The 27,724-nt window shown below is 37.2% G+C and overlaps 1 protein-coding gene and 2 pseudogenes across 2 annotated transcripts; all 3 read right to left on the bottom strand.

Annotated features, from left to right (window-relative positions):
* Positions 1–1,107: 1,107 nt before the first annotated feature.
* Positions 1,108–11,063, bottom strand: LOC143543781 (5-OH-xanthotoxin synthase pseudogene; annotated as a pseudogene).
* Positions 11,064–13,735: 2,672 nt separating this feature from the next.
* On the bottom strand, positions 13,736–16,225 carry LOC143543769 (6,7,8-trihydroxycoumarin synthase-like; annotated as a pseudogene). The gene is made up of 2 exons (XR_013137141.1): positions 15,026–16,225; positions 13,736–14,481 (listed from the first exon to the last, which is right to left on the bottom strand). The product of XR_013137141.1 is annotated as a 6,7,8-trihydroxycoumarin synthase-like (transcript).
* A 478-nt stretch (positions 16,226–16,703) lies between these two features.
* LOC143543768 (protein Dr1 homolog) lies at positions 16,704–19,250 on the bottom strand. Its single transcript, XM_077036016.1, has 6 exons — positions 19,170–19,250; positions 18,944–19,006; positions 18,721–18,810; positions 18,539–18,633; positions 17,722–17,790; positions 16,704–17,071 (listed from the first exon to the last, which is right to left on the bottom strand). The coding sequence occupies exons 2-6, from the start codon at positions 18,996–18,998 to the stop codon at positions 16,901–16,903; spliced, it is 480 nt and encodes a 159-aa protein (XP_076892131.1). The 5' UTR covers positions 18,999–19,006; positions 19,170–19,250; the 3' UTR covers positions 16,704–16,900.
* Between the last annotated feature and the right edge of the window lie 8,474 nt (positions 19,251–27,724).

The raw sequence follows: 27,724 nt of genomic DNA, 5'->3' as shown, positions 1-27,724 counted from the left end.
TTTATAAATACATGCATTTTAATTTATTTATAAATACATAATTTTAAATAAATAAAAGTATTAAACGGAGAATGATGGATAATGAGGAGAAGTGTGTATACCCCTAGGTTGAAAGGTGTTGAAGGGTGGGGTTGAATGATGAGGAGAAAACTGACATGACGCAGACGTGCGAGTGAGGGGAATAGCGTTAAAGGTATATCCCTTAGTCATAAAAGGGGGAGGGGGGAGTGTATGGCTGATCTTCAGAAAGACCCATAAGAACCTCAAGACACAAGGCGGGGCTCGGCTTAGAAATCTTCTGAACCTCAAGTGACTAGGCTTTCTAGACTTGAAAGGACCCTTAAATAACCCTAAATCAGTCATGCCTTTAATAACTTAGCACAAGAATGCCAAACCGTCTTCTATTAATTGAACTCAAAATATAGTGGGTGGCTATTTGTAACGTAGTCAAAGCCTTTTGGCTTTAACTCTGGACGAGCGTCCGCAGTGAAACATTTTGGGCTTTCATAGCGCCCCATAGCGCCACAAACCCCACCCTAGGGCGTTATGGGGGCAAATTTGGGCTTGAGTATTTTGTGCATAGCACCGCCCCGGGAGGAGGTGTTGACTTTGCTCCAGCCAATGAAAAGAAGGTGGGGGATGCCAGGCGCCACCACTATAGAAAGTCTAAGCTGTTGTATATTTACTTATTTAAAGCTCTCTCTTGTTCCTTGTTATGTACTACAATTAATAAAAACAACGAGTTCACTTTTAAAAGTCATTCATATTCTTGTTAGAATCTTGTGCTTTGCTACCTGCAGTTTATTACAATTGTTTCCAACAAATGAGGGTTTAAAATAGGGACTCACACCATGTGGCACAACAAAAGCATCCGAACTAACAGTAGTGTTAAAGAAAATTTAACTTCCAAATTGAACTTTTTATTTTTTATTTTTTATTTTTTGGTGCATCATTTCATGCATGTGCATTGGAGATATCCTTTAATTGTTAAAACATAAAACTTTAAAGCCAAAAATAAAAAAAGAAGTACGGGAGATCGAGTTTATACACCAACCCACCCCAGGTCCGAAACGACCGTCTTTAAGTGGTGTGCACTCCTCACTCCCCTTAATAATGGCAGCCATCACCGGGAACTTTGGCCATGAGTTGGAGCGGGATCTTCTTATGTATTGCAGTCCCAGAAGTTTTCAAAGTGTCAATGTATTTGGTCCCTTCAGGCAACTCCCAATCAAATGAGTAAACAAGGTTCGAAAGTGCCAACTCTAGTGTCGTCGCTCCCATCAACAACTCCGGACAACCTCTTCGACCAGACCCAAATGGGATCAACTCGAAATCTGTCCCTTTATAGTCTACACTACTATGCATGAACCTCTCTGGCTCGAATTCTTCAGGTCGTTCCCAGCATTTAGGATCTCGTGCTATTGCCCATGCGTTCACGAACACCAGAGTCTTCTTTGGTATCTCGTATCCCTCTAAAACGCATCGGTCTCTAGATTCACGAGGGACTAAAAGTGGTAAGACTGGGTATAGTCTAAGTGCCTCTTTTACTACTGCTTTTAGATAGTCAAGTTTATATAGATCATCTTCATCTACTTTGCCTTTATTTCCTACTGCGTCCCTCACTTCTTGTTGAAGTTTCTTCAATTAATCGGGGTTTTTCATGAGCAAAGTCATCGCCCAGATAACTGATAACTGAGGAAGCACTTGTTTCTGTCCCCCCTAACAAGATATTCTGCATAATTAAATAAACAACATAGGCACAACTCATATCATATACAACAGTAGATATTGATCTGAATTTAGGAATGAAAGTGAAATTAATGCGTGCTCACCATGAGTACGCCTATTATATGATCAAAAGTGAGGTCAGTTGAAGAATCTTGTTTGAGTTTGAGCATGTTGGATTTTATGGACGTTTCGGGTCAAGTCAACGTGACAGACCCGAACGTGACCCGGACAGAGTTACACCGGGGGTAACGAGATAAAGGCCTACTTAAAGGTTAATTCTACCTAAAGGTTAATTAGGCCCGACACATAAAAAGCTAGATTTCATGATTTAAATTTTGAGTGTCATCCCACAATCTAATAATGTTTTTTTTTTACCAACTCAAATATTTTCTTGACTTATCTGTCTCTGCAAAACGCCATCACCAATTGTTTTCTTTCATCTATGTTGTCAAATAAAATAAACAATACTTTGACCAATCCAAAATCACCCGAAAATAATTCTAGATCTATAAACTTTAAACGATTTAAAGTTTAAGATGGAGATCCGGTTTTAAACGAACCGGTATCGACTCGTACGTTGTAACCGCGGCTCTGATACCAGATTCTGTACTCTTACATTCAAATGTAACAGTTAGACATTTTGGCGCCCTCGTTGATTCAAACTGGTAAAGTGTGAGGCCTCACCCAAACTAACTGTGTGTTTGATTGGACCACTTTGACTCTATATCGAGAACTAAAATAATTGAACACTATATGAGATTGATTTGATCCATGTCTCATTGTTCAATTAATGTCTTATACAGAAAGGATAGATGACGACGATTACTATAAATTCATTGTCTTGCAATAAGGTATTCCAAGATACTTTGGTTATGGATTTAAAAATGTCACATTCGGTTGGGGACATCTATGTGTAGCTAGAACGCCTCTGGGTGTCAGCGTTGTGATACTTGACCCAAATACGTCCAAGTGGGAGACTGTTGGATTTTATGGACGTTTCGGGTCAAGTCAACGTGACCGACCCGAACGTGACCCGGACAGAGTTACACTGGGGGTAACGAGATAAAGGCCTACTTAAAGGTTAATTCTACTTAAAGGTTAATTAGGCCCGACACATAAAAAACTAGATTTCATGATTTAAATTTTGAGTGTCATCCCACAATCTAATAATGTTTTTTTTTTACCAACTCAATTATTTTCTTGACTTATCTGTCTCTGCAAAACACCATCACCAACTGTTTTCTTTCATCTATGTTTGCACTCAACCTCCCAATCAGATTTAAATTTATTATATGTGTGTAGGGTTTCGGTTCATGGTTCGTTTTAAATATTTTATTCCGCTGCGTTTCTTTATTGTTTCGTTAATGAGCTTAATAATTAATATGGATTAATTATTATCGAAACCGAAATATTAAATAAAACGGGTCAAATAGTTTATCCGTTTTTTGTCTCGGACCACCGTTGAAACCCAACAGTGGTATCAGAGCCGCGGTTACAACGTACGAGTCGATACCGGTTCGTTTAAAACCGGATCTCCATCTTAAACTTTAAATCGTTTAAAGTTTATTGATCTAGAATTATTTTCGGGTGATTTTGGATTGGTCAAAGTTTTGTTTATTTTATTTGACCAAGTCAAAACGACCCGAAATTCGTTTATTGTGAATATGTAAATCCGACCCCGACCTATGTGATTGATTGGTTGTGTTCGGTGTTTGAGCTTGTTTTGGCCATACAGTTGGTTCAAAAGTTGTAAAAAGGTTATTATTTAATTTTTGGTTTTCTTTTTGGCCATAAAGATGGTTCAAATTTGTAATAGGACATATTATTGTTAGTTTATAAATTTGTAATTAAGAAGATGCGAAGATAACCGAGGACGAGCTCATGGACACCTTGGAGTTAGTGGGAGTTCGGACAAGATGACGGGATGCACGGAGAAGTCCATCCTTGTGGTTGTTTGTGTTGTGAACCCCTTGACTCGATCGGTCTCCCTAATTGGCTCTAGCGAGACCGATCACCTTTTGGCCATAAGGATTTACATATTATTGTTATTTGCTATTTGTGGTTGCTTGGATTGTTTATAATAGGATTATAATATCTCCAACCTAATACCAAATAAATTGGAAAATAAACATTTTATTAACCGATTTTTGTTTTGCAAATTAAAAGCGTTTTGATTTCCAAAACTAATAAGTTATTATAACTTAAAATTGGTTAGTCGTATCGCTACAAACTTAGTTTTAATAGGTTATTTAAAACTAAGTGTCCTGAGAGATGAAAGGGTTCATCTATGCGTCGCGGTAATAAATACAGTAAAATTTAACTTTTACTCTATTTGGTAATTTTAAAAAATTTATCCCAATTTAAAACCAATAGTTTATGCCAATCCTACTACAAGTCACACTTGAGGCATACTGCGAAATTTCGAGTATTTGGAGCTACAGCACCGTACTTGTTTTCTAGCCTATCCCATCAAGGTGAAAGTGCTTCGTTGACACATCCGGCACCTTCACACGTCACGGTACTAGGACAACTATTATTTTACTCTCCTGTTACGTGCTAAAGCTGTCTGGAGACTTAAAATGGGCAAAGATGAGGCTAAACGTATCTATACAGACAATCGTTGTCTCTATAGGCCTCATAACCGAGAGTTGTGCTCTATTCACAATTGGCAATAGTTGTCAGTCTGCCTAACCACTTATTAATGTTGTGTGCTACAGCTGCCTTTAATAACTGGAAGCCAGATTCTCATACTCCTAATTAATTAATGTTATTGGGTCATTAATAATAGGACTACAACATCGAAAATACTAATTAAATTTACTTTTGCTAAATTAATCAGATGTCGTCAAATGAAATTTCACCCTACGCCCTTAAGACTATCTTTGAGAAGGATAAACTGAATGGTACCAACTTCATCGAATGGCACCGCAACTTAAGACTTGTTCTAACCATGGCAAAGCGCCTGTATGTTCTCGATGGACCTGTTCCAACCGAGCCTGAAAACAACACAGCCGCTGCACGAAAGGTTCTTGACAAGCATAAGGATGACTCGGCTGAGGTCTCCTGTATTATGCTAGCCACCATGACTTCTGAGCTTGCTAAAGGCTTGGAAAACTTTAGTGCCTATGAGATGCTTGAACAACTCAAGGGCATGTTCCAGAAACAAGCCCGTCAAGAACGTTTCGACACCATGAAACAACTCATCAGTTGCAAGATGGCAGAGGGGTCTCCCGTCAGTGCTCATGTTCTAAAGATGAAGGGGCACATCGATCAGCTCAAGAAACTTGATTATCCCATGCCCGATGAGATGGCATCGGATTTCATTCTCAACTCTCTCCCCAACTCATACGACCAGTTCGTAATGAATTTCAACATGAATGGTTGGGTGAAGACAGTGCCTGAGCTTCATAACATGCTCAAGACGGCTGAGATGAACATTCCTTCTAGGACCAATCAAGTTCTGATGATTCGATCTGCTGGTGTCAAGAAGCCAAAACCAAAGAATCGGGGTTTTAAGGGAAAAGGCAAGAAGAAAGTTATTGTTGCTGCCCATGTTGCCACCAACACTAACAAAGTGGTTGCAAAGAAAAAACCGCCGCCCTTTGAGGAGCGCAAGTGCTTCAAATGCAACCAAATGGGGCACTGGATGAGAAACTGCCCCGAGCACCTTGCTGAGATCAGAAAGAAGAGAGCCAACGGTGAAGGCTCTTCTGGAGGTATTTCCATATACGTTATTGAACTTTTCACTGTCTCTAGCAACACATGGGTATTTGATACCGGATGTGGTTACCACATCGTTAATGTCTTGCAGGAACCTGAGAAGTGGAGGAAACTAAATAAAGGCAGCATGGAACTCATCGTTGGAGATGGGAAGAGAGTACCAGTTCTGGCAACTGGAGTATTTCATTTTGCTTGTCCATCTAGCCTAGTTTTTCCTTTAAATAATTGTTTGTATGCTCCTGGCTTGACCAGAAACATCATTTCAGTTTCGTTGTTATTTGAACAAGGATTTAAGTATGTTCTTAATGGCATGGCTATTTCTGCTTATTTAAATGATATCTTTTATTTTGAGGCTAAACCTCGAAATGGTATTTTTGAGATTGATGTTCAACCTGACAATAACGTATATCATCTTTCAAAACGTATCAAGACTAGTGTCAACGATACTTTTCTATGGCATTGCCGACTTGGCCACATAAGCAAGGCAAGAGTTAAAAGACTCCAATCCGAAGGTATTCTTGAACACTCAGGACCGGACTCTTTTAACACTTGTGAATCTTGCTTGGCTGGCAAACTCGCCAAAGACTCCTTCACTAATAAAAGTGAACGAGCAAGTGATCTATTAGGACTCATACATACTGATGTATGTGGACCTTTTAGAACCATGACTAGAAACCATGAAAGATACTTCGTTTCTTTTATCGACGATTATAGTCGATACGCTTATGTGTATCTTATGAAACACAAGCACGAAACTTTTGAAAAGTTCAAAGAGTTTCAAAGCGAAGTGGAAAACCAACTTAATAAAACCATTAAGATACTTCGATCACATCGAGGTGGAGAGTATCTCAGCACAGAGTTCATCACTCATCTAAAAGAGCATGGAATTGTTTCACAGCTCACTCCTCCTGGCACACCCCAACGTAATGGCGTGAGCGAGAGGAGAAACCGAACCTTGCTAAACATGGTTCGATCGATGATGTGTAGAACCAACTTGCCTCACTCCTTTTGGGGTTACGCCCTTATGACCGCCGCTCGCATTGTCAATCTAGCTCCAACTAAGAAGATAGACAAGACTCCATATGAGATATGGCATAAGGGAAAGAAACCCAAGTTGTCTTATCTTAGAGTATGGGGATGTGATGCTTATATCACAAGTGAGTCTGATGACAAACTTGATCCCCGCGGCGAAAAAGTTATTTTCGTCGGATACTACTACAAGAGCGGTTATTACTTTTTTCATCCTGATACAAATACGATTTCTGTCAGGAGGAAAGGCTACTTTCTTGAAGAAGAATTTCTTAGTCAAGGAACTAGAAGTAACATTGTTGACCTTGAAGAAATTCAAGAACCACAACCAACTGCTGAGGAAGTTGGAGAGTCTGATCAACAAGTTGTTGTTGCTGATACATCAGACGTGAACACAAGCGTTCGCAGAAGTAGTAGGACTCCCGTACCAAATGCTAGATACTTATGTCATCTAGATGGTGCCGAAGTCTTATTAGTAGCTGAGTCTGGGGACGAGCCTACTAACTACAAGTCTGCTATCTTGGATCCGGAATCCAAGAAATGGCAAGATGCCATGAATGCTGAGATGCAGTCCATGCATGATAACCAAGTTTGGAACTTGGTTGAGCTACCCCCCGATTGTCAGGCAGTAGGGAGCAAATGGATTTTCAAGAAGAAAACCGACATGCATGGAAATGTGCAAACCTACAAAGCACGGCTAGTCGCGAAAGGTTTCACTCAAACTCAAGGTGTTGACTATGATGAAACTTTTTCGCCCGTTGCTATGACTAAGTCAATTAGGATTTTGCTTGCCATTGCTGCATACTATGATTATGAGATATGGCAAATGGATGTCAAAACCGCTTTCCTTAATGGACATCTTTCTGAAGATGTCTATATGGTTCAGCCTGAAGGTTTTGTCAATCCAAAATATCCTAATAAGGTTTGCAAATTGAACAAGTCCATTTATGGACTTAAGCAGGCATCTCGAAGCTGGAATCTTCACTTTGACGAGAAAATCAAAGAGTTTGGTTTTGTCAAAAACGAAGATGAACCTTGTGTTTACAGAAAGGCTAGTGGGAGCACTATATCATTCCTCATTTTGTATGTGGATGATATACTGATCATTGGAAACGACATTCCTATGCTTAAACAAGTTAAGCTATGGTTGGAATCTTGTTTTGCAATGAAAGATCTTGGAGAAGCCGCTTATATTCTGGGAATAAATATCTATAGAGATAGATCTAAGCGGATTCTAGGGCTTAGTCAAAGTACTTACATAGACAAAGTAATGGCACGCTTCTTAATGGAAAACTCCAAGAAAGGAGCTGTTCCAATGACTAAGGGAACCGTGTTGAGCAAATCGCAATCTCCGGCAACGGACATTGAATCTAAACGTATGCAAGCAATTCCATATGCTTCAGCGGTTGGCTCTATCATGTATGTTATGTTATGTACTAGACCTGACGTCTCGTATGCCTTGAGCATGACCAGTCGTTTTCAACAGAGTCCTGGCATTGCCCATTGGACTGCTGTGAAGAACATTCTAAGGTACTTGAATAGGACCAAAGACATGTTCTTGTGTTTGGGGGAGTGGAAGAGGAGCTTACTGTAAAGTGTTAAACTGATGCTAGCTTCCAGACTGACCGAGATGATTCTCGCTCACAGTCAGGTTTCGTTTTCACTCTCAATGGAGGAGCTGTTTATTGGAAGAGCTCCAAGCAGAGTGTAGTAGCGGATTCTACCACCGAATCTGAATATATAGCCGCATCTGATGCTGCTAAGGAGGCTGCTTGGATGAAGAAGTTCATCACCGATCTTGATGTGTTTCCGAGTATCCACAAACAAATCGAGATATTCTGTGATAACACAGGTGCTATTGCTCAAGCCAAAGAGCCAAGGTCTCATCACAGGACCAAGCACATTCTAAGGAAGTTCCATCTTATTCGGGAAATATTGGAACGAGGTGACATCGTGATAAGCAAAGTAAACACAGATCAAAATCTAGCCGACCCGTTCACTAAGCCAATGACTCAGGACAAATATGATCAGCATAGAGATGCTATCGGGCTTAGACTTGCTAGTAATTTATTTTGATTTAGTATTTGGATGTATGAACATTCAAACAGTTGTACTTTTCAGTTCACTTTTGATTTAATGGTTAAATGCAAACGATGAATGATACAACTGTGTTCTTTTAATACGTTTAATCCATGAATATTATATTCTAAATTATCCGTAGTCGGTCAGACTCGTGGGAACGATTCTTAATTAAGACTATTCTGACTTTGGACTCAAGAAGTTGACTTCCAAACTCACAGACCTCATTATGAATGACGTTGGATGTAACTCGCATCAAATCATCTTCATGGATCTTGATCATAAGATGTTTTGATAATAGTATGCTCATTTAGTATCCTTAGACCTGAGATACATATTAGAACTTTCGTTTACCGAGGAATATTCTTTAATCATGTCAACCGCTGTTGCGTAACTGCCAGCCATAAAGGCACTGGTTGGGAATGTTCTGGAGTTCAGTGGGAGTTGTATGTAGTCAAGATGGGATTCTGTACTCTTACATTCAAATGTAACAGTTAGACATTTTGGCTCCCTCGTTGATTCAAACTGGTAAAGTGTGAGGCCTCACCCAAACTAACTGTGTGTTTGATTGGACCACTTTGACTCTATATCGAGAACTAAAATAATTGAACACTATATGAGATTGATTTGATCCATGTCTCATTGTTCAATTAATGTCTTATACAGAAAGGATAGATGACGACGATTACTATAAATTCATTGTCTTGCAATAAGGTATTCCAATATACTTTGGTTATGGATTTAAAAATGTCACATTCGGTTGGGGATATCTATGTGTAGCTAGAACGCCTCTGGGTGTCAGCGTTGTGATACTTGACCCAAATACGTCCAAGTGGGAGACTGTTGGATTTTATGGACGTTTCGGGTCAAGTCAACGTGACCGACCCGAACGTGACCCGGACAGAGTTACACCGGGGGTAACGAGATAAAGGCCTACTTAAAGGTTAATTCTACTTAAAGGTTAATTAGGCCCGACACATAAAAAGCTAGATTTCATGATTTAAATTTTGAGTGTCATCCCACAATCTAATAATGTTTTTTTTTACCAACTCAAATAGTTTCTTGACTTATCTGTCTCTGCAAAACACCATCACCAACTGTTTTCTTTCATCTATGTTTGCACTCAACCTCCCAATCAGATTTAAAGATATTATATGTGTGTGATCCCATACTCCGGTTCACATATATAATAAACACATGAGTTATAATACATTATGAATGGCCTAGGAAGCTCGAACAAGTTGATTCAAGCTCAAGTTTCTTTTATCTTCTATCTAATATAGATCCTCAAAAGCATTCTGTCAGATCTGAGCATTATCACTTGCTTCCGCCGCCGCCGCCGCTAGCCGCCGCCGCCGCCGGAACTTCATTGCTCTTTGATTGTGTCGATCTAGCGTGACTCGTATACTCTCGGTGTCTTCCCGGTTCTCGTAACCGAGGTATATCGACAAACCTCCTATGGTTGATTATTATTTATCGTTTATTGTACTCGTACGCGTTTGTAATCGGATCCGGGTTCGGGTTTCGGTTCATGGTTCGTTTTAAATATTTTATTCCGCTGCGTTTCTTTATTGTTTCGTTAATGAGCTTAATAATTAATATGGATTAATTATTATCGAAACCGAAATATTAAATAAAACGGGTCAAATAGTTTATCCGTTTTTTGTCTCGGACCACCGTTGAAACCCAACAGAGCAAGATATCAACCATATCGTCTTGCATTTTGTTTGGTCGGTTTTGATCTAGATGTTCATCAATTTCTTCTTGATAGAACTCATCCATGTCCTTGAAGGTCTTTTCGAGTCTAGCAATGCTTCCATTGAGTTTATCAAGCCGTCCCATTAAAGGAAAATAATCCCTGTAAAAGAAGTTAACAAACATCGCTTGACACTCTAACATAAGCTCATCAAATCGTGTCCCTTCTTGAGGTCTCTTCCCAAAAGCCACCCTACAAATAATATTATTAGTGAGAGCCATAACAGTTTTACTTAAATTCACTGCTTGTTTCTTGGAACTTTGAGTCTTGATGTTCTCAATCATCTCAAACACCTCTTCTTCACGAAGCAAACGAAACGAGCTCACTTGTTTCAATGAAAAGAGATGATTGGTGCAGGTCTTTCTCATCTGTCTCCAATACTCACTGTAAGTTGAGAAAGCGATGTCTTTGTTATCGTATGATAACTTCTTTTGCCAGTTAAAACCGGCCTCGTGCAGAAGACCAAATCATTGGTTTTCAAGATTTCTTGGGCCATTTCTGCAGTATAAACAACTAGAGTTTGGACGTGACCAAGGCGAAGGGACATTAAAGGGCCATAACGTTTGGAAATACGCCATAGGTAGTCGGAGATGTCCGAGGTGTCTAGCTGGTGCAGGTTTCCGATTATCGGTAACCCAGTTGGTCCCGGAGGTAGAGTGCGGGTTTTTGACAGAAACTTTGTGATAATAATGGGAAGGAGGAAGAGTAACAAGACAAGGAGAGCTGATGGTATGACTAGAAACGGAGCCATTGATAGCAACACTACTGGTTGTATGATTGTCTCAATCGAGGAAGAAGACAGACATAAGAAACAGATATATTATCATCAACAGGTTGTATGAATGTCCAATTGACATAAGGAAACAAGATGAATTATTATTATTATATTTAGACAAATATCTTACCGAAACTTTAATGTCATATATTTCCAAAACTCCCCGTATTAATTTTTAAGACTCAGAAAAAGAAAATTATTGACTCTAATTTGAAAATAATTTCCCAACAATCCCTCGCCATTTTCAAAATAGCTTTGTTTTGTTAAAACTACCCATGACCTAACCAGAAGCCAGAATTCTTGGGGGTGTTACGCTTATGTAAAGGTAGAATTTTGCGTCTTGAACCTATACGTAGTAAAAACGATCAGGCCTAACTAGGAAGAGAATGGTTGAACCATAGTCACATTGAAACATCTATGTCTATATATATTAGACGGGAACACCTTACGCATATCATGATTCATTAATCCACATTAAACCGAACCTATTAATTCCGGCCATGGGTCTATTCTTGGCTTCTCAAAATGTTCTAGAGCCAAGCTCTTGGCTCATAAGAAGCGGCCTCACTTTCTACATTTAGATTGGTGGTCATTATCAAAGAATATTATTCAACCTTCCTTTCACTACAATTCCAAGTTTAGCTAACCCTATGATGGCTATTATAATTTCTGCAACTTCAGTCACGTTAGAAAGATGTATTTTTATTAATCTCAAGTATTATCATTTGGTCGTTGCTGGTCTCAACTAACGAATTGGCTGCTAGCGATCCCACCTTTTATCATATATGTTCCTAATGGTACACGACTAACAGAATTCTAACACCGTTAGTTACAGGTTGCAGAAATAGCATTTGGCCAGAAAACTCAAATTTTTCTGGAAACCAAACATTTTCATCACAAACATATTTGTAACCTTAGATCGGACTTTTATAATTTTTTTTCTAGTAAAGCCCACAATTATTGAGGTCGCCGGAACCCTGAAATCATCGTCGGAATCGTTTGGTGGTGCTCAAGCGGTGGTGCTTGGCTAGTGGCAAGCCAATTGGTGGTGGTGGTGTTCATGTTGAATTTTTCGGAAAAAATGTGATTTTTCCGGCCAAAAGCGTTTTTCAGATGACCTGCAAGTAACAGCGATGGGATTATGTTAGTCGCGGACCATTGGGACCAAATACGTTAAAAGATGGAACCGTTAGCAACCAAAAGATGATAGTTTGGATTAATAAAAACCAATGCACTTTTTTATTTGGTGATACTTAGGTATTACATTCAAATCAAGTAACATGATGTAGACAGTAATATTATATGTTACATAGAATAGTTATATTTGAATTATTGTGACAATTAGTTCTGATAGAGCATCTTCATGAGAAAACTGGGCAGGAAAACCATCAACGATGTCTTGTAACCCAACAACGAAAAATAAAAAACAAACTAAAGAATATGAAAAATGCCAAAACGCATATCAACGATGCCTTGTAACCCAACATGTATAGGACCCATGCTTTGATCAGTTGATGATAAGATGTTGTTGTACTTGGGTATGGCACCTAGAATAAGTGATACTTATTTATTCTAGGGAGTATGGGACTTGTAATAGTTTATTCCAGTGTATTTACATGTTGAATGTGTGACATGTATTTACATGCTTATACGCATTTTCATCAAACAAGTTTTAATACAGGAAAATGTGATCTTATAAATTATAAACTCGTTAGGGAAATGTTTAATAACTGTGTTTTCAAGTATAAAACGAGGTTTTGATATACTCATAAGTGAAAGAGGACTGTATATATAGTGCATACGTGTTTAATTAGTTGAGTCAGGCGTGGAGCTATGCACAGGTAATTTCATATGAAGAATTTTCCCTAATGTTGTTATCGCATAAAAAGTATATGGACACGCTTGCAGTTGAGGTGTTCCAGTTGAATGTGTTTTTGCTCAAGGTTCACATGATGTACATGCTTTATCCAAGCATATAATGTCTATATAGTGCGCCATTATACATGACATAAGAGCTTTTAAGAAACTTGAAGAGTAATTATATCTATATTTCGGAGAAGTTGATTTTGAATTGGTTTATTTTTGGAATTTTTTCACTCAAATTAACGAGTGTGTGTTCACTGTATTCAGCCGACGATGTTGTTGTCGTTTTCTAATACTGATCGTTTTCTTTATATGTTGCTTGATTTTGTTATATTGGCGTTTTGATTCAATCATGGGAACCGATATGCAGGATGGAGGTCGTGGATCAGTAGATCACATCCACTTATTGGCTGCCATTTAATATATATAGAAATATATCTTGCATTAAAATATAAACTTACTATTAAGTATATATAATTTTAATAATATTATAAAAAATGGTTATAACCTATATATTACACTAGCTTGAGACCCGTGTATGATGATTAAATTTCCATTAATGATAAATTCATATTTTTAAACAACCGATTGATGATAGTTTAGATTTGTTGTGCGGAACAATGCAACAACCGATTGATGATAACTGTTTCATGCATATAATCAAATAAATATTGTAAACACAAATGATTTCGTATTTCTGGATCCAAAGTGGACGTACATAAACTGCATCAAACGACCGATTAAATGGACAATTTGTAAAACAAACTTCTTAAAGCTATAAGCAGTAAACCAGGACAAATTGATTGACCACCAGCTATATTATTTGAATGACATTAAACAGCTTCATGCATATATGCAGATAGACTTTGATACTGATTAGAGATCAATTTGAGTTACTTTTAACAGTGTGTAGTGAACTCTTGTAGCCATTATCAGGATCTTTAGGCACTAGTAGAAGCGCATTCTTCTTATGCATTACGGTCCCCTCAGCTTTTAAAGTGTCGATGTCTTTTGTCCCTTCGGGCAATTCCCAATCAAACGAGTACAGAAGATTTGAAAGAGCCAACTCCACTGTCGTAGCTCCAAACAACATCCCCGGACAACCTCTTCGACCAGACCCAAATGGGATCAACTCAAAATTTGTCCCTTTATAGTCAACATTACTACCCATGAACCTTTCAGGCTTGAATTCTTCAGGTCGTTCCCAGAACTTAGGGTCTCGACCAACTGCCCAAGCGTTCACGTACACCATAGTCTTCTTGGGTATCTCGTATCCATCTAAAAAGCATTGGTCTGTTAATTCACGAGGAACTAAAAGGGGTAAGACTGGGTATAGTCTAAGTGTCTCCTTGATTACTGCTTTCAGATAGTCGAGTTTATAAAGATCATCTTCTGCTACTTTTCCTTCATTTCCGACAGCATTCCTCACTTCTTGTTGAACTTTCTTCAATGAATCGGGGTTTTTGATAAGCAAAGTCATCGTCCAGACCACTGTCGAAGCAGTTGTGTCTCTCCCCCCTAACAAAATATCCTGAAAAAAAAATAGAAAGAGAAACCAACACGGTTGATCGGTTTGATTTTCGAGTTATTCGGTTTGGATTTTTTATTCGGTCATAATCGAAAAATGAACTGAAACGAATTAGTCGGTTCAAACAGAAACAGATGAATGAATTCAATTCGCTTCAATTTCAGTTTTGAACGAACAAACTATATAGCTTTTTTTTCCGAATTTTCAAATTTATTTTTTCTTTATAATTTTTGCCATCATTGGTTTGTCCTAAATAAGATTATAAGAAGATTGTGCTAAACGAAAAAACTTAAATAATCACTATTTGTTAATTGGTTTGTTTGGGTTATTTGGGATATTCTGGTTATTCGGTTAAATCCAAACTTAGATTATGTGAAACCAAAAACTGAATTACCAATTTGGTTTCTGTGTAAAACCAAATTTGTTATATTGTTAGTTTTTAATCGATTTTAAACATAATGTTGAACACCCTTGGTACACCTTATATATTAATCGAAACAAATCTAGAAAAAAAAACCGAATAAAGAGATGAAGGTGAAATGCTCACCATGAGTACACCTTTTATATGATCAAAAGTGAGATCATTTGAGTAATCTTGCTTTAGTTTAAGCAGAATATCAACCATATCATCTTGCTTTTTGTTTGGATGGTTTTGATCCAGATGATCATCAATTACTTCTTGATAGAACTCATCCATGTCCCTGAAGATCTTTTCGAGTCTAGCAATGCTTCCGTTGAGTTTATCAAGCCATCCCATTAAAGGAAAATAATCCCTATAAAAGAAGTTAACAAACATCGCTTGGTACTCTACATAAGCACTTCAAATCGTGTCCCTTCTTTTCTATTATTGTACGCAGACGGTCTCTTCCCAAAAGCCACCCTACAAATAATATTACTAGTGAGGACCGTAACAGCTTCACTCATATTCATTACTTGTTTGGTAGAACTTTGAGCCTTTATCCTATCGATCATGTCAAACACCTCTTCTTCACTAACCGAACGAAATGAGCTCACTTGTTTCACTGAAAAGAGATGAAGGGTGCAGATCTTTCTCATCTGTCTCCAATACTCACTGTATGGTGAGAAAGCGATGTCTTTGTTATCGTATGATAACTTCTGCTGGCCTGTTAAAACCGGCCTCGTGCAGAAGACCAAATCATTGGTTTTCAAGATTTCTTTTGCCATTTCGGCAGAAGAAACAACGAGAGTTTGGACACGGCCAAGGCGAAGGGACATTAAAGGGCCATAAGTTTTTGAAAGACGCCATAGGTAGCCTGAAAGGTCGGAGATGTCAAGCTGGTGCAGGTTTCCTATTATTGGTAATCCGGGTGGTCCCGGCGGTATGGTGTGTGTTTTTGACAGAAACCTAATAATAATAGGAAGGAGGAAGAGTAAGAAGAGGACAGTTGATGGTATGATGAGAAATGAAGCCATTGATGCAATTAGACATGGCTCAAATTAATTAACCAGGGTATATATAGTAACAAAAGTTCTCTACGTAGATTCGCTGATAATAAACTATTTGGGAACTCGGAAAACAATGATTGTATATGTTCACCTGACGACGATGTTATTGTCCTTTTTTGATAAGTCGTCCGTTTAATTATTCATTGTTGGATTTTGTTATTGCCATGACGCAGGAGGCTGTTGGTCCGTCCCATTCACCACTATTTAATCTAAACTAGTGAAACAATAATGTTTACATTAACATCATATCTGATTAAATAAAAACTGCTTCAAATGTTGGAAACATTGTTGACCAGGTTAACTGGTTACCTGTTAATGGTTTGATTTGAAATTACAATAAAAAAAACCTAGGGTTATGACCCAGTTCAAAATCCTAAGTTATCTTGATAAACTTTGATGACCCAATAATATCCTGGATCTACCACTATAATCTCGCGGACCGCGGTTCTCAATTTAATATCAGCTGCGAAGTGTTTATTTAACTGCCTTTGAATCCATCAAAAAGCAGAATGAAACATTTTGACCACGGATCCTAGTAATTATGCATTCTGTGCAGTTTGGTTTCGAGCCGAATCAAAGACCATATGGTAAACAAATCCTTATTCCGTCGTTATTTGTTTCCTTTTATCTATGTTACCAATTTGCGCAACTGTTTTCATAATGTATATTTAAAAACAAAAAATTAATTGAACATTTTGAATTTTTACAAAGGGAAATATGTAGTTTTCATTTTAACCTTGATTTACAGTACATACATAAACCAAAAAGGAAAAATTCTACATCAAATTATTAGTTAAGAAAAACTCTAATCTATCAACTAAAATCTTACTAATTACCGATTACAGCAAAACATATAAACAAACTACAACCCTAAGAATCAAACCGATAACCAAACCTAGCACACTTTGTACATGAATAAGAAAAGATTTAAGGTTAATTACCTACTTAACATTAACTAAGAGTTTGTTTCCAAACAAGGATCCACTTCGGGTGGTTTGGTTACGGTTGCAGCACCGCCATTCATTCTAGCCCGTGCTTCGGCAAACATCCGTTGCTGCTCTGCAACCGCTTCTTCTTCCGTCATCTCTCTAACATTCCCACACTTTCCGCCACCTCTCATAGGGTCCTGCTCAATTATAAAAAATCAAATATTGTAAAAGAGATTGGAATGATAACAATAATAAGAAGAATAATTATAATGTTATATCGGAAAACTGTAATTACAATGCAGGGGCCGGGTGTGCATGGGTCGGTTTGGGCTTTTAACCAAATCAAAAATTGTAAACTTGGTATGAGTCTTTAAAAACAGTTCAGTTTTTATTTTTGGGTTCTTTGGTCTGGGCTTGGAAATTTTTGGGTCGTCATAATCTTTGACCCAAAGTATGAAGTTGAGCCTATATGCTTTTGTTAATCAATGACTAATTGAGTAATTGATTATTATTATTATCATTACACATATGGACTACAAATTATCTAACATTAAACAATGAAAATTCATACATTGTGTTTGTTCAGTTCGGTTTTAACTTTTAACGCAAAACCAAAAATTGAAGATTTGGTTTTTATGAAAACCTATAACCAAAACGTCATTTTCTGTTTGTGTTCAGTTACTTCAGTTCTGTTATTTTGGTTTTTTCGATTTCATGCACGCCCATAAGCTAAAGACAGCTAAACGCTAATAATAACTAGCACTAATTGTAATTAACAAATACCAACCAAATATCCTAACAATAGACATCTAAAGTATATCATACGTATGAGATAATAAACGAGTACCATTGTTTCAAGTTTGTGTTGTTCATATGCAGCATAAACATCTTCTATGTATTCCCCAAATCCAAGAACCTGAAAAATGGTAAGTTTGGTCAATATGAGCAAATAAGTAAAGAGCATTGAAACAAAGCGCGCTTTAATAGTGGTGTCATTAAATGGACCGTGTTATTGGGTTGACGGGTCAAAGCTGACTCAAACCTAAAAACTTGACACTTACCTAAACACGACAAAAACCTGGAGACAAACCCTGATACGGCACGTTTATTCACTGGTTGACATGAACACGACATGTTAACCCCCAAAATTACTTATTTTTACAATTTCTTTTGGCAAATTAGTACTCTCAAATTTTAAATTTACAACCAACAAAACAAATTTATATAAGACGGTTGCATTTAAACTATAAGAGACGATGTTTGTTTCTCTTTTATCTTTAAAACTTTGACATAAATTACTCAATCAATTTATGTTATAACACAAAAACAACTTTTTAAAAATATATAGTGTTATAGCGTTATACTGGCCAACCCGCAGGCTCCAAGTTGACCAAACATGTAACTGAAAACTTGACACGTACCCAAAGACGACACAAGCATTAAACTTTGACACGGACCCGACACACCACGTGTATTCACGGGTTGACACGAGCGCGGCGTGTTTAATCCCAAAGTTATTTAACTTCACTTCGTTTTACAAATATGACATAAAACACTCCATCAATTTATAACAAAAAAAAACAACTTTTAAGAAATCCTAAACGTAACAGGTTCAACAGGTCAAACGGCAAACCCGATAGTTTGACCCGTATCATGTAACAAACCTCTAATGCCTTGAGTACATGCTCCGGTGCAATAGTTTTCCTATCTTCTCTGCTGCACACTTCATTCGACTCCGATGAAACCAGATTAATAAACTCTGCAAAGCAAACCACAACAAAATATATATATAAACACCAGAAAACAAAGACGATCCATCGGAATCAGTCACGACATCATTTCTTACCTACACAACAATCAATCAGCAGATCTTGAGTATCTCGTGCCACGCGTACGTCCGGAGGCAACATCTCCTTAACAATCTTAGTCATAGTAGCTGCATAATCATTTAAATCAATAATCCGTCAATAAATTAGGGCAAAATCATACAAATTAATTCAGGCAAGTAATTTGATATGTTAATTAGAAAGTCAACCGTCAGATCTAAAAACCCCCAAAATCAAACACACCTTTTGGAAGCGAAGCATCTTCTTTCGCCTTGCCGACAATATCATTAGGATCCATATTTTACTCTGCAAAATCAACATATTATTAAACTCTTTAATCACCAGATCCTACACATAAATCGAATTAGGTTTTCGTATATACACGTCAGATCTAACAAAAATAAGCAGATCTAAAAACATTATATTAAAATTATAGATCTAAAGAATAAGATAAGGAACAAAAGCTTACTGATAAGATCGAGATCACGCATGAAATAATAATATTATTAATATTAATATTATTTGTTTTGGATAATCGGAAACAGGAGGAGACGATGAAGCGTGATGGTGGTGGTTCGATATAGAGGGTGAAGTTTGCAGGCGAGGGATTACCCACGCGCGATGGACGCGTCTGGGAGGTGGACGGTGATTTGGAGATGCGTGGGTGACACGCGAGAGTGGGATGGGGTGACGATGATGTTGCGGTTGTTTTATAGGTGGGAGAGAGAGTTACTATACCCACGATCTAATCGGGTCGGAGCCAAACAATCATTCAATTAATCGAGACACTCTTATTATTATAAAAGTCTCATTTCTAGCATTCCAAATACACCAATATGTCGTAAAAATTATAGTTTGAAGTGTCTTTTCTTTTATCTTATCTACTCCAGAATTAAGGTGAATCTTAAGTAGGTCTCGTATATCAAAAACATACACCGGGTTTCAGCCACACCAACTACTAATGAATTGCCCATATAATTGTAGCAAGACGTTAGCACATGAACCTTCGATTCCTTTTCGCCTTCACAAAGAGGGCACCATTTTATTTCATTCACAACATTCCTCTTGAAAAATGCATCCGATGTCGCGATTCTACCCGTTTCCGCCCACCATCCAAAGAGGTTGATCTTCAATAGAACCCACCTATTCCATTCCATTACAAAAGCCAACCCATCCCTATATTTTTGAATTTGGTCTCGAACCAATTTTGTAGTGAATTTGCCCTCTTTCCAAGTGCTCGTTTTCACTTATCTTTCGTCACGCCCAAAGTCCTACCCGGCAATAATTCGAAACAATCCCAAAATACCTGTAATTCCAGGATCAAAGTTCCTAAAGGATTTATAACATGGAGTAAGAAATTCCTGTTGACAACATGTGGAAGTTGAGAAGCGATTAACTCAAAAGTGAAGTTATGTTTCACTTGAAGTTAATTTCAAGCCGTCTATAAAGTGGTCGTGTATACAATCTATGCTGTGCTTGAGGTAAAGAGATTTAGTAGTTCGTTTTTTTGTTTTTGATAAGTCTATTCTTGGTTTAATTCCCCATATATTAGCTACACTTTTTAATATTTTTATCTACACTCTACATGTATTTATTGATAACTTTAGGTTTATGTGGCAACAAAGACCAACATCAGAACAAAGAAGGCAGTTATATTTGGTGTACTTTTAGGTCTAACACACACAAAAAAAAACACACAGTTTTGTAAATCTTAGCTATGTTTTGATAAATTTGTTTTTAGTTACGTTCCAATGGAACCTTCGTTTTACAGTTTCACATCCCCTGTAACGCAGGGGGGCTATTTACTAGTCTTTATTAATTTAGATTTTGCAAGTTAAATATACTGTTTGGGATTGAGTTTGAAAAATGCTTATTAGTTTTTTGATGTTTTCAAAAAGCCAATAAGCCAAAATGTATTTGACAATCACAAAAATCTTTTTTATTTTAGCATTTTGAAAATGTTAAAAAACAGTTTTCTAAAAGCCCAAAATCCAAACTTTTTTTAAAAAAAAGTCATTAAATCAATAAATATTTTTCAAACTCAATCCTAAATATGTCATTCCATGAGCTAGTTATACTTAGAAAATTTTAAGTACTAAATGATTTCTTGCCATTCAGATTAACATCCTAGTGGTGGCAATTATTTTTATTGTGTGCATTGATGAAATATTTTAAGTTTTCAAGCTTCATCCAAAAAAAGGTAAATAAAGATGGTATAAACAAGTGAATTATTAATAAGCAAATCTTAATAAACTAAATGTGTATCAACAAATTATATTTTAGATACCTTTATAGAGTGTTTGGGATTTGCTTATTTTAGTCAACTTATTATTTATAACTTATTGAAAAGTTAAAAAATGTGTCTGTGATTGCTTGATATGTGAGAGAATAAGTTGATAAATTACAATATTGTAACTTGTAACTTAAATAAGCTATAAGAAGGTAAAAATAAAGAATCCCAAACACTCTCTTATTATGCGTGAAATCTCAATAAACATTAGTTTTAGTTTATTGACATCTGGTTATTATGAAGACGAAATCATGGATCTTATGGGAAACCACTCATTTACACCAACATGAGAGAATATGGATCTATCACCAACAAACGAGAATGCTACTGTCCATGTATTTTCTAAGTACCAAATAAAACAAAAATATGGAGGCTACTTTCGGTTAGCTAAGAACTCATCTAAAATCACTATTGTTACAAAATTGTATGTGATCGTGGACGTATGTGGTCATCTTTTACCATTAAGTTACCTGAGTAATAGGGCTTTATTCGTTGATTGTTCAAAAAAAAATATTAACATTTCATTAAATTTCATTTAAATGATAACACATTTTAAAAATGCATACTAACCTAATCGCTAGAATCCCATAGAATCTCATTATAATCTTGCTTAACCAAAAAAAAATGTAACTTCTTATAATAATATTGATTATTGACAATAACATATAATCATACCAGGTAGTGATCATGAGCACCAACTTATACATGTTCTCTACATCAATTTACCTACGATTTCAATGGTGTTTACCATTAAGGCACTGAAAACGTCGATTTTGATACCTAAACGCTTTGTATGTGATTTGCGAGCGGTATTTCCTAAGACATACCAAGAGGAGTATAACAAAGTTACTGTTATGAAAACGTTCAATTTTATTGTCCAATGAGGGAAGTTATAGTCGTGGGCTTACACTACGTCAAAGAAAAGACATATTCTCAAAATACTTGCATCAATAACATGAAGTAGAATGAAACATTTTTTTTTGTTTGATAAAGTTTTAACATTATGTTAAGAAATTTAGTATATATTCTCTCTCTCTCTTGTCTTTGTGTCCATTGCGTACTTACACGCTATGACACTAGGTAGTAAGTACTGTGACAAAAAAAAGAAAAAAGCACTTTTAACTTTAAAAGTAAAAATGATATAGTTTTTGTAATAATATTTAGGTTAAACATATTTAAACTGTATTCAAAACTTAAATATATAATTAGTATCAACCTATTCTATATTTTATATGCCTAATCTTTGAAATGTAAAATAATGTATTCACTTGATAATGGCAACAAGCTTTAGCTCAATTAATCACGTATTCAAAAATCATGTCAGGCAGATGAACTTCAAAACGATACAAATTTTCACGGGTCAACACAAATACAGCCTGCGTAACTCATTAGGTCTTGTTTAGCGGAGCTAGTTCACAAAATCGACCCGCAAGATAATCGAACCCGTTTAGACCAAACTAAAACCGAACCCAAAACCATAACTATAAATGATGTAAGACACTTTACACGTGTAGACCGTATACTAACTAACATACCAAAGACCCCTACCTCCTAACATACCCAAAATTGTCATAGGTCACGTTTTTATTCTCAAAACAAAAACCCCACTTTCTGACGAAAATACCCTTCTGTCCCTACCCTAAAGGCTAAACATTCAAAATCACGTGACAGTCATTCAGGCCCTACATGTAAAACAACACCCCTGTCTCCGTCACAGCCGCGCCTGTAGCTGTAACCTTATCATAACCACCCTCACAGCCTCCTTATAATATCCAAACCTTTGAGACAATGAAACACAAAGAAAGACACAGTCAAATGAAATCAATGTTCGTTAACTGCGGATTTTGTTATGTCTGGTTTTCATCTGTCTGTTATCATCTACACATATACATAGATATTTATAAATATATACTCACATATACTTTTATACCGTATACGTATAATATGTGTATTAATTTAGATCTAAATCTAACATATGTGATTTGTGTTGGGTAGAGGTTCACTGGATTCAGCGGTTCATCGATCTGTTCCAAAATCATGATGATGATGATGATTAAGAGAGAGAGATGGTGAGTTGGAATCGATCGATAAACCTCTGCATCCAGTGTTCTTCGTGCTTCACATGATCTGCTTTTTTAATGTTTCTGTTATGATTACTTTATTACTATACCATATGTAACATCATTATGTGCATTTATTTATTTATAATTATTACATTTTTTGTAAGGCTTTGAACTCATAATCTTACTTTTGGTAATGGTATCTCTAGATTGATAGGTTATGAGTGTGTATTTATTTTTTTAATTTATAATAGTCTTTAACAGATGGCCTTTGAAAGTCTCTATGAGCCTTTTGTATTGATTTAGTAAGATGCTAAATTATTATTTATGTATTTTATTGGTGTGAAAAAAAAAAGCATATAAAGTATTAGTTTTGTATTGATTAAAGTTAAATGCTAAATTATAATTTATACATGCTGTGTGTTTAAAACATCATATAAAGGGTACATGGTATGATACGTTTACGTTCAGTTTACTAAACTGTTAAACAAGTTGTCATGTTGTAATTAAACCGGTCAAATGAGTTGTCATGTTCTGGATGAGTTGACGTGTATTTTGTAGTTAAATTGCAAATAAGGAAATGAGGTGTAAAATTATCAATCCCATAGAGAGAGAGCATTTGAGGGGATGAGATAGTAACCTTATCTCTGTAACAAGTAAGCCACTTCCTCTTAAATATCTCGCTAACATTATTATTATTTTTCTTAATGTAGCGGGTCTTTTTTTTTCCCTAAATTTAAAAGGTGAACAAATCAATCTATTTACTAAACTAAACCACTAATAACTATCTAATTTTTTTTCAAATAGTATTTTTTTTAACTGGCAAAGCAAGAAAATTTATTAAACAAAATGTCATGTTCTATAAGAGTTGATGGATTGTAATTACATTCGTTTATTTAAGCCGATCAAATGAGTTGTCATGTTCTAAATGACTTGGAAGTATTCTAATTAAGGTAATGCAGCGTAAACCTCTCAATTCATAGAAAGATAGCATTTGATGGGATGAGATGGGAATAAACCTTACCTAACTATCAAGATATTATTAAGCCACTTTCTCTAAAACCTTTGGCTAACATTATTATGTTTCCTAATATAGCGGGTTAATATAAAAATGATGTTTTTTTTGTTTTGTTTTTTGAAGAAACACGGATCCAATCCCCGGGTATGGGTTCTGGATCCAATGAATCCACAGAGTAAAATATGATAATTACGACCAGGATATGAATATAACTTCCCAAAGTCCAGTGACCGGAACCTGCAAAACAGACACCGTGAGTCTCGTTACAGGAAGGACAAGAGGGGGGGTCTTCCTGTAACCACCCTCCGGCGTGAGAATCAGTAACGTTCGTAGAGGAGAAAGTACTGAAGTAAGTAGATTAAGTGTAGTCAGAATGTAAGTGAGTGAATATGGATACCTCATACCGTTTGACAAGGTATTTATAGCCGAAGGATGTAGGAAAGTAATTGGGCCAGCTGTCCTCTTCTAGAAGATCTTCCATAACCGCCTGGACGCGTGTTCTTTTATAATAGGTTGAGCTATACGTCCCATGTGCATGAGTATAACAACCTAGACACGTGTCGCCCAATGATAGGACGGATCGCACCCTGGCCATGTGCACGGTTATAACAACTTGGTCAGGTGTCCTTTGTTCATTGGCTGGTAGGTCACGTATTCCTCAAGTAACAATCGTTGAAATTCTTTTAGATGGTAGTTGATTGGTGACAGCTGTCCCGCTAGCATTTCCTCCTGGTCGTTTGGGCGGACTGATGTCCTGTCCTGCGGACAACTTCTGAGAGTGCAAAGATGCTTCCGCGCGTGCTATGAGGACGTTCTTCCTCTACCGTGATATGCGGGTGATCCGTATGCCCAGCGGGAGACCTATTAGAGGTTCCTTTGTGACCCGCGGGTGGTACTTAAGGGTATTTGGGTCTTTTTGGTACCCTACCTCTATAAGTCCCCCCCAGCCCAGTGTTTCTTCCGAGTGAAGTCTTTTATGCGGGTGAAATTCTGGACTTAACATATGCGGGGGTTTTTGAATCTTTTGGAATTAGGTAGAAAATATCTTATGTTGGTGTGGATAATCATGAAAAAAGGACAAGTTGACCACTCGCAGGCGCGTGAACAGATGACGGAACGTTTTGACGGATGTCACTGTACCCGACTGTGCAGCTTTTTCTCTTTTTCGAATTTTCCGCGTGACATGGCAATTATTGATTGGGTGATGATTTTCTCTCTCTACTTGTTCATATCCCATCGCATTAATTGCGATGGGTATAAATAAAGAGGGACTCTTTTTTTCTAAAGTTTTATCGCTCTTTTCTTCTGATTACCTTCCTAGTTTCTCTGAATCTTTCATACATTTTTTCTTCTATCTTATTGTATTCTATTATAATGTCGAACGTGCAGACTGAAGTCGACGAAATAGAAGTTTCGTGGGATTATTCAGAATATGAAAAATTATTAGAAACGTATGGTATTCCACCTGAATGGGGGCCGGAGTTTCTTCCCCTGGTTCCATAGCCAGTTTCCCACCGCCTGGGAAAATGGCTTTGTATGTTGATTATTTCGTTCATGGGAATTTCCATTTACCCATAACGAGATTTCTCCAGAAAGTGCTAACTGCCTATGGGATCCACTTATCTCAACTGCATCCCCGTGCTATGATGCGGATTCGTCATTACGAATTTGTATGCATAGCACGTGACATGGTGCCACACATTGATCGATTTCCAGTTTTTTATCGTCTTACTATCCGTAATGGTTGGTATACATGTCAAGGGTTTTCTGATCGAAGTATCGGATATGAAGTTGAAAAGGTATCCAAAGACTGACGGAATAAGTTTTTTTGGATTTCTGAGGACGTGGTACCGTTAAACATGGTTCGCCGCCCAGTGAATTCTGCCATTCCTGACGTTGTTTACCGCTGCTCATGAGGGTCAAGAATGGTATCGTGTACTCACGATGGAGCCAACACCTATGCGGGCTTTGCCGGAAGAAGCTCTAGTGTAGGCAGGCATGAGCCATTTGTGGCCAACAGAATTTATGGAGCCCATTTTCGTAGACTTGAATGAACGTAAGTTACCTTTTACTGTCTCTTTGCTTTCTTGAGTGTTTTTATGATTAAGCTTATATCTTTTCAGGTCGGAGTTCTATGATTAATGCTCTCTTTGAGGACAGAGGGTGTGTCCAATAAAGTATCCGCGAGGCGGGAGACCAGCCTATTCTTGAAAAGACCAAATCTCAATTTCTTTTTCCGAAGAAGGTTCAAACCGAACCTGTAATTTCGGATGCCACCTTTGAAACAGGTGCGTATGTTCTAAAACCTCCTCCCCTTAATGCCATTACTTCCGACTGGATGATCGCCATTCTATCATCAATTGATGACGATGGCGATGCTTCTGATTTTCCTGTTTCCGAAGAGGAGGAAGACTCTGATGAAGATGCGTCTGAATTTTCCTCTGTCTCATCTTTATTGGCAGAGTTGGAGAAAAAGAGAGCTTTAAGGAATCAAACGGGCGTGATGACTGCGGATGCTGAGGCAGGGCCATCGAAGAAAAAACGAAAAATTCATCGCCCTAAGAAGCCCCAGTACAGTCTTGCCGACCGCATCGATACTGTAGAAGGTATGCATTTATCTTTAAACGTTATACTTTTTTAGGATGTTTGCATCTGATTATAATTTTTTATGCAGATCCTCTAATCTTTGATGAAGATGTATCTGAAAAATTACCCATCCCGACCCCTCAAACTGAAAAGCAACCATCTCCTCCTCCGGAAAAAGAGGTGGAGAACAAGCCGCCTACTGTAACATCCTGAAATGATTCTAGTATTAAATAAAGAAAGTTGCGTTTAGTTATCGAGTGTTAATAATTAATTTATGCTAAATAAAGTAAAGATCATGGATTGGGATTAAATAAGATGGATTAAAGTGTAATGGGCTTTAGGTCCATGGGCCTTGGGGAATATAAATATCCTCCTAAACCACCATAAAAGCCTAAACCTTATTTCATTCCATCTTAATCTCTACACACTCCAAACACACACACACCATACGCGACCGAGCGAGAGAGAGGTGAAGTCTGAGCAAGAAAACGTGATTCAAGATTTATACAAGATCCAAAGTTCATAAGCTAGCTAACCAAGAACAAAACGAAAACATAAAGGTATGATTTCGATCTTAAAGTTCATATTTTAATAGACGGTTAGCCATGAAACTTGAAACTATAATAGATTGGGTCTAAACGAAACGTAAAGTAACGAACTTGATGCTAGGACGAATCCAATGAACCCATAAACAGATACGGTTCGCATAGGATAAACCGTAAATCTTGTATTGAACGTTTTTGAACTTAAAGGTCCAAACATTACGTGTTTTCGGGTCAAACCTTATCCAAAAAAGACCATAGGAATGATCGCGGGTTAGTCAAATACCATACCCATGGATTTCTCGGTAAAACGATGAGGATTTTGGGGATTAAAGATGAACAGCGGCGGCTGCTGACAACTTCGCCTACAAGCGAACTTCGCCTGCAAGCAAGTTCGCTTGCAAGCAAGTTCGCCTAGCTGATAACTTCGCCTAAGGCCAAGTTCGCCTAACTGATAACTTCGCCTAAGGCCAAGTTCGCCTAACTGATAACTTCGCCTGATGATAAGTTCGCCCATGATAACTTCGC

The sequence above is a fragment of the Bidens hawaiensis genome, unplaced genomic scaffold (assembly GCF_021521415.1).
Source record: "Bidens hawaiensis isolate Kalapana, Puna unplaced genomic scaffold, B.hawaiensis_p1.1 tig00013298_1, whole genome shotgun sequence".
Taxonomy (NCBI): domain Eukaryota; kingdom Viridiplantae; phylum Streptophyta; class Magnoliopsida; order Asterales; family Asteraceae; genus Bidens; species Bidens hawaiensis.
The sequence above is the reverse complement of the archived record's forward strand: the minus strand, read 5'-3'. Positions and strand labels throughout refer to the sequence as shown.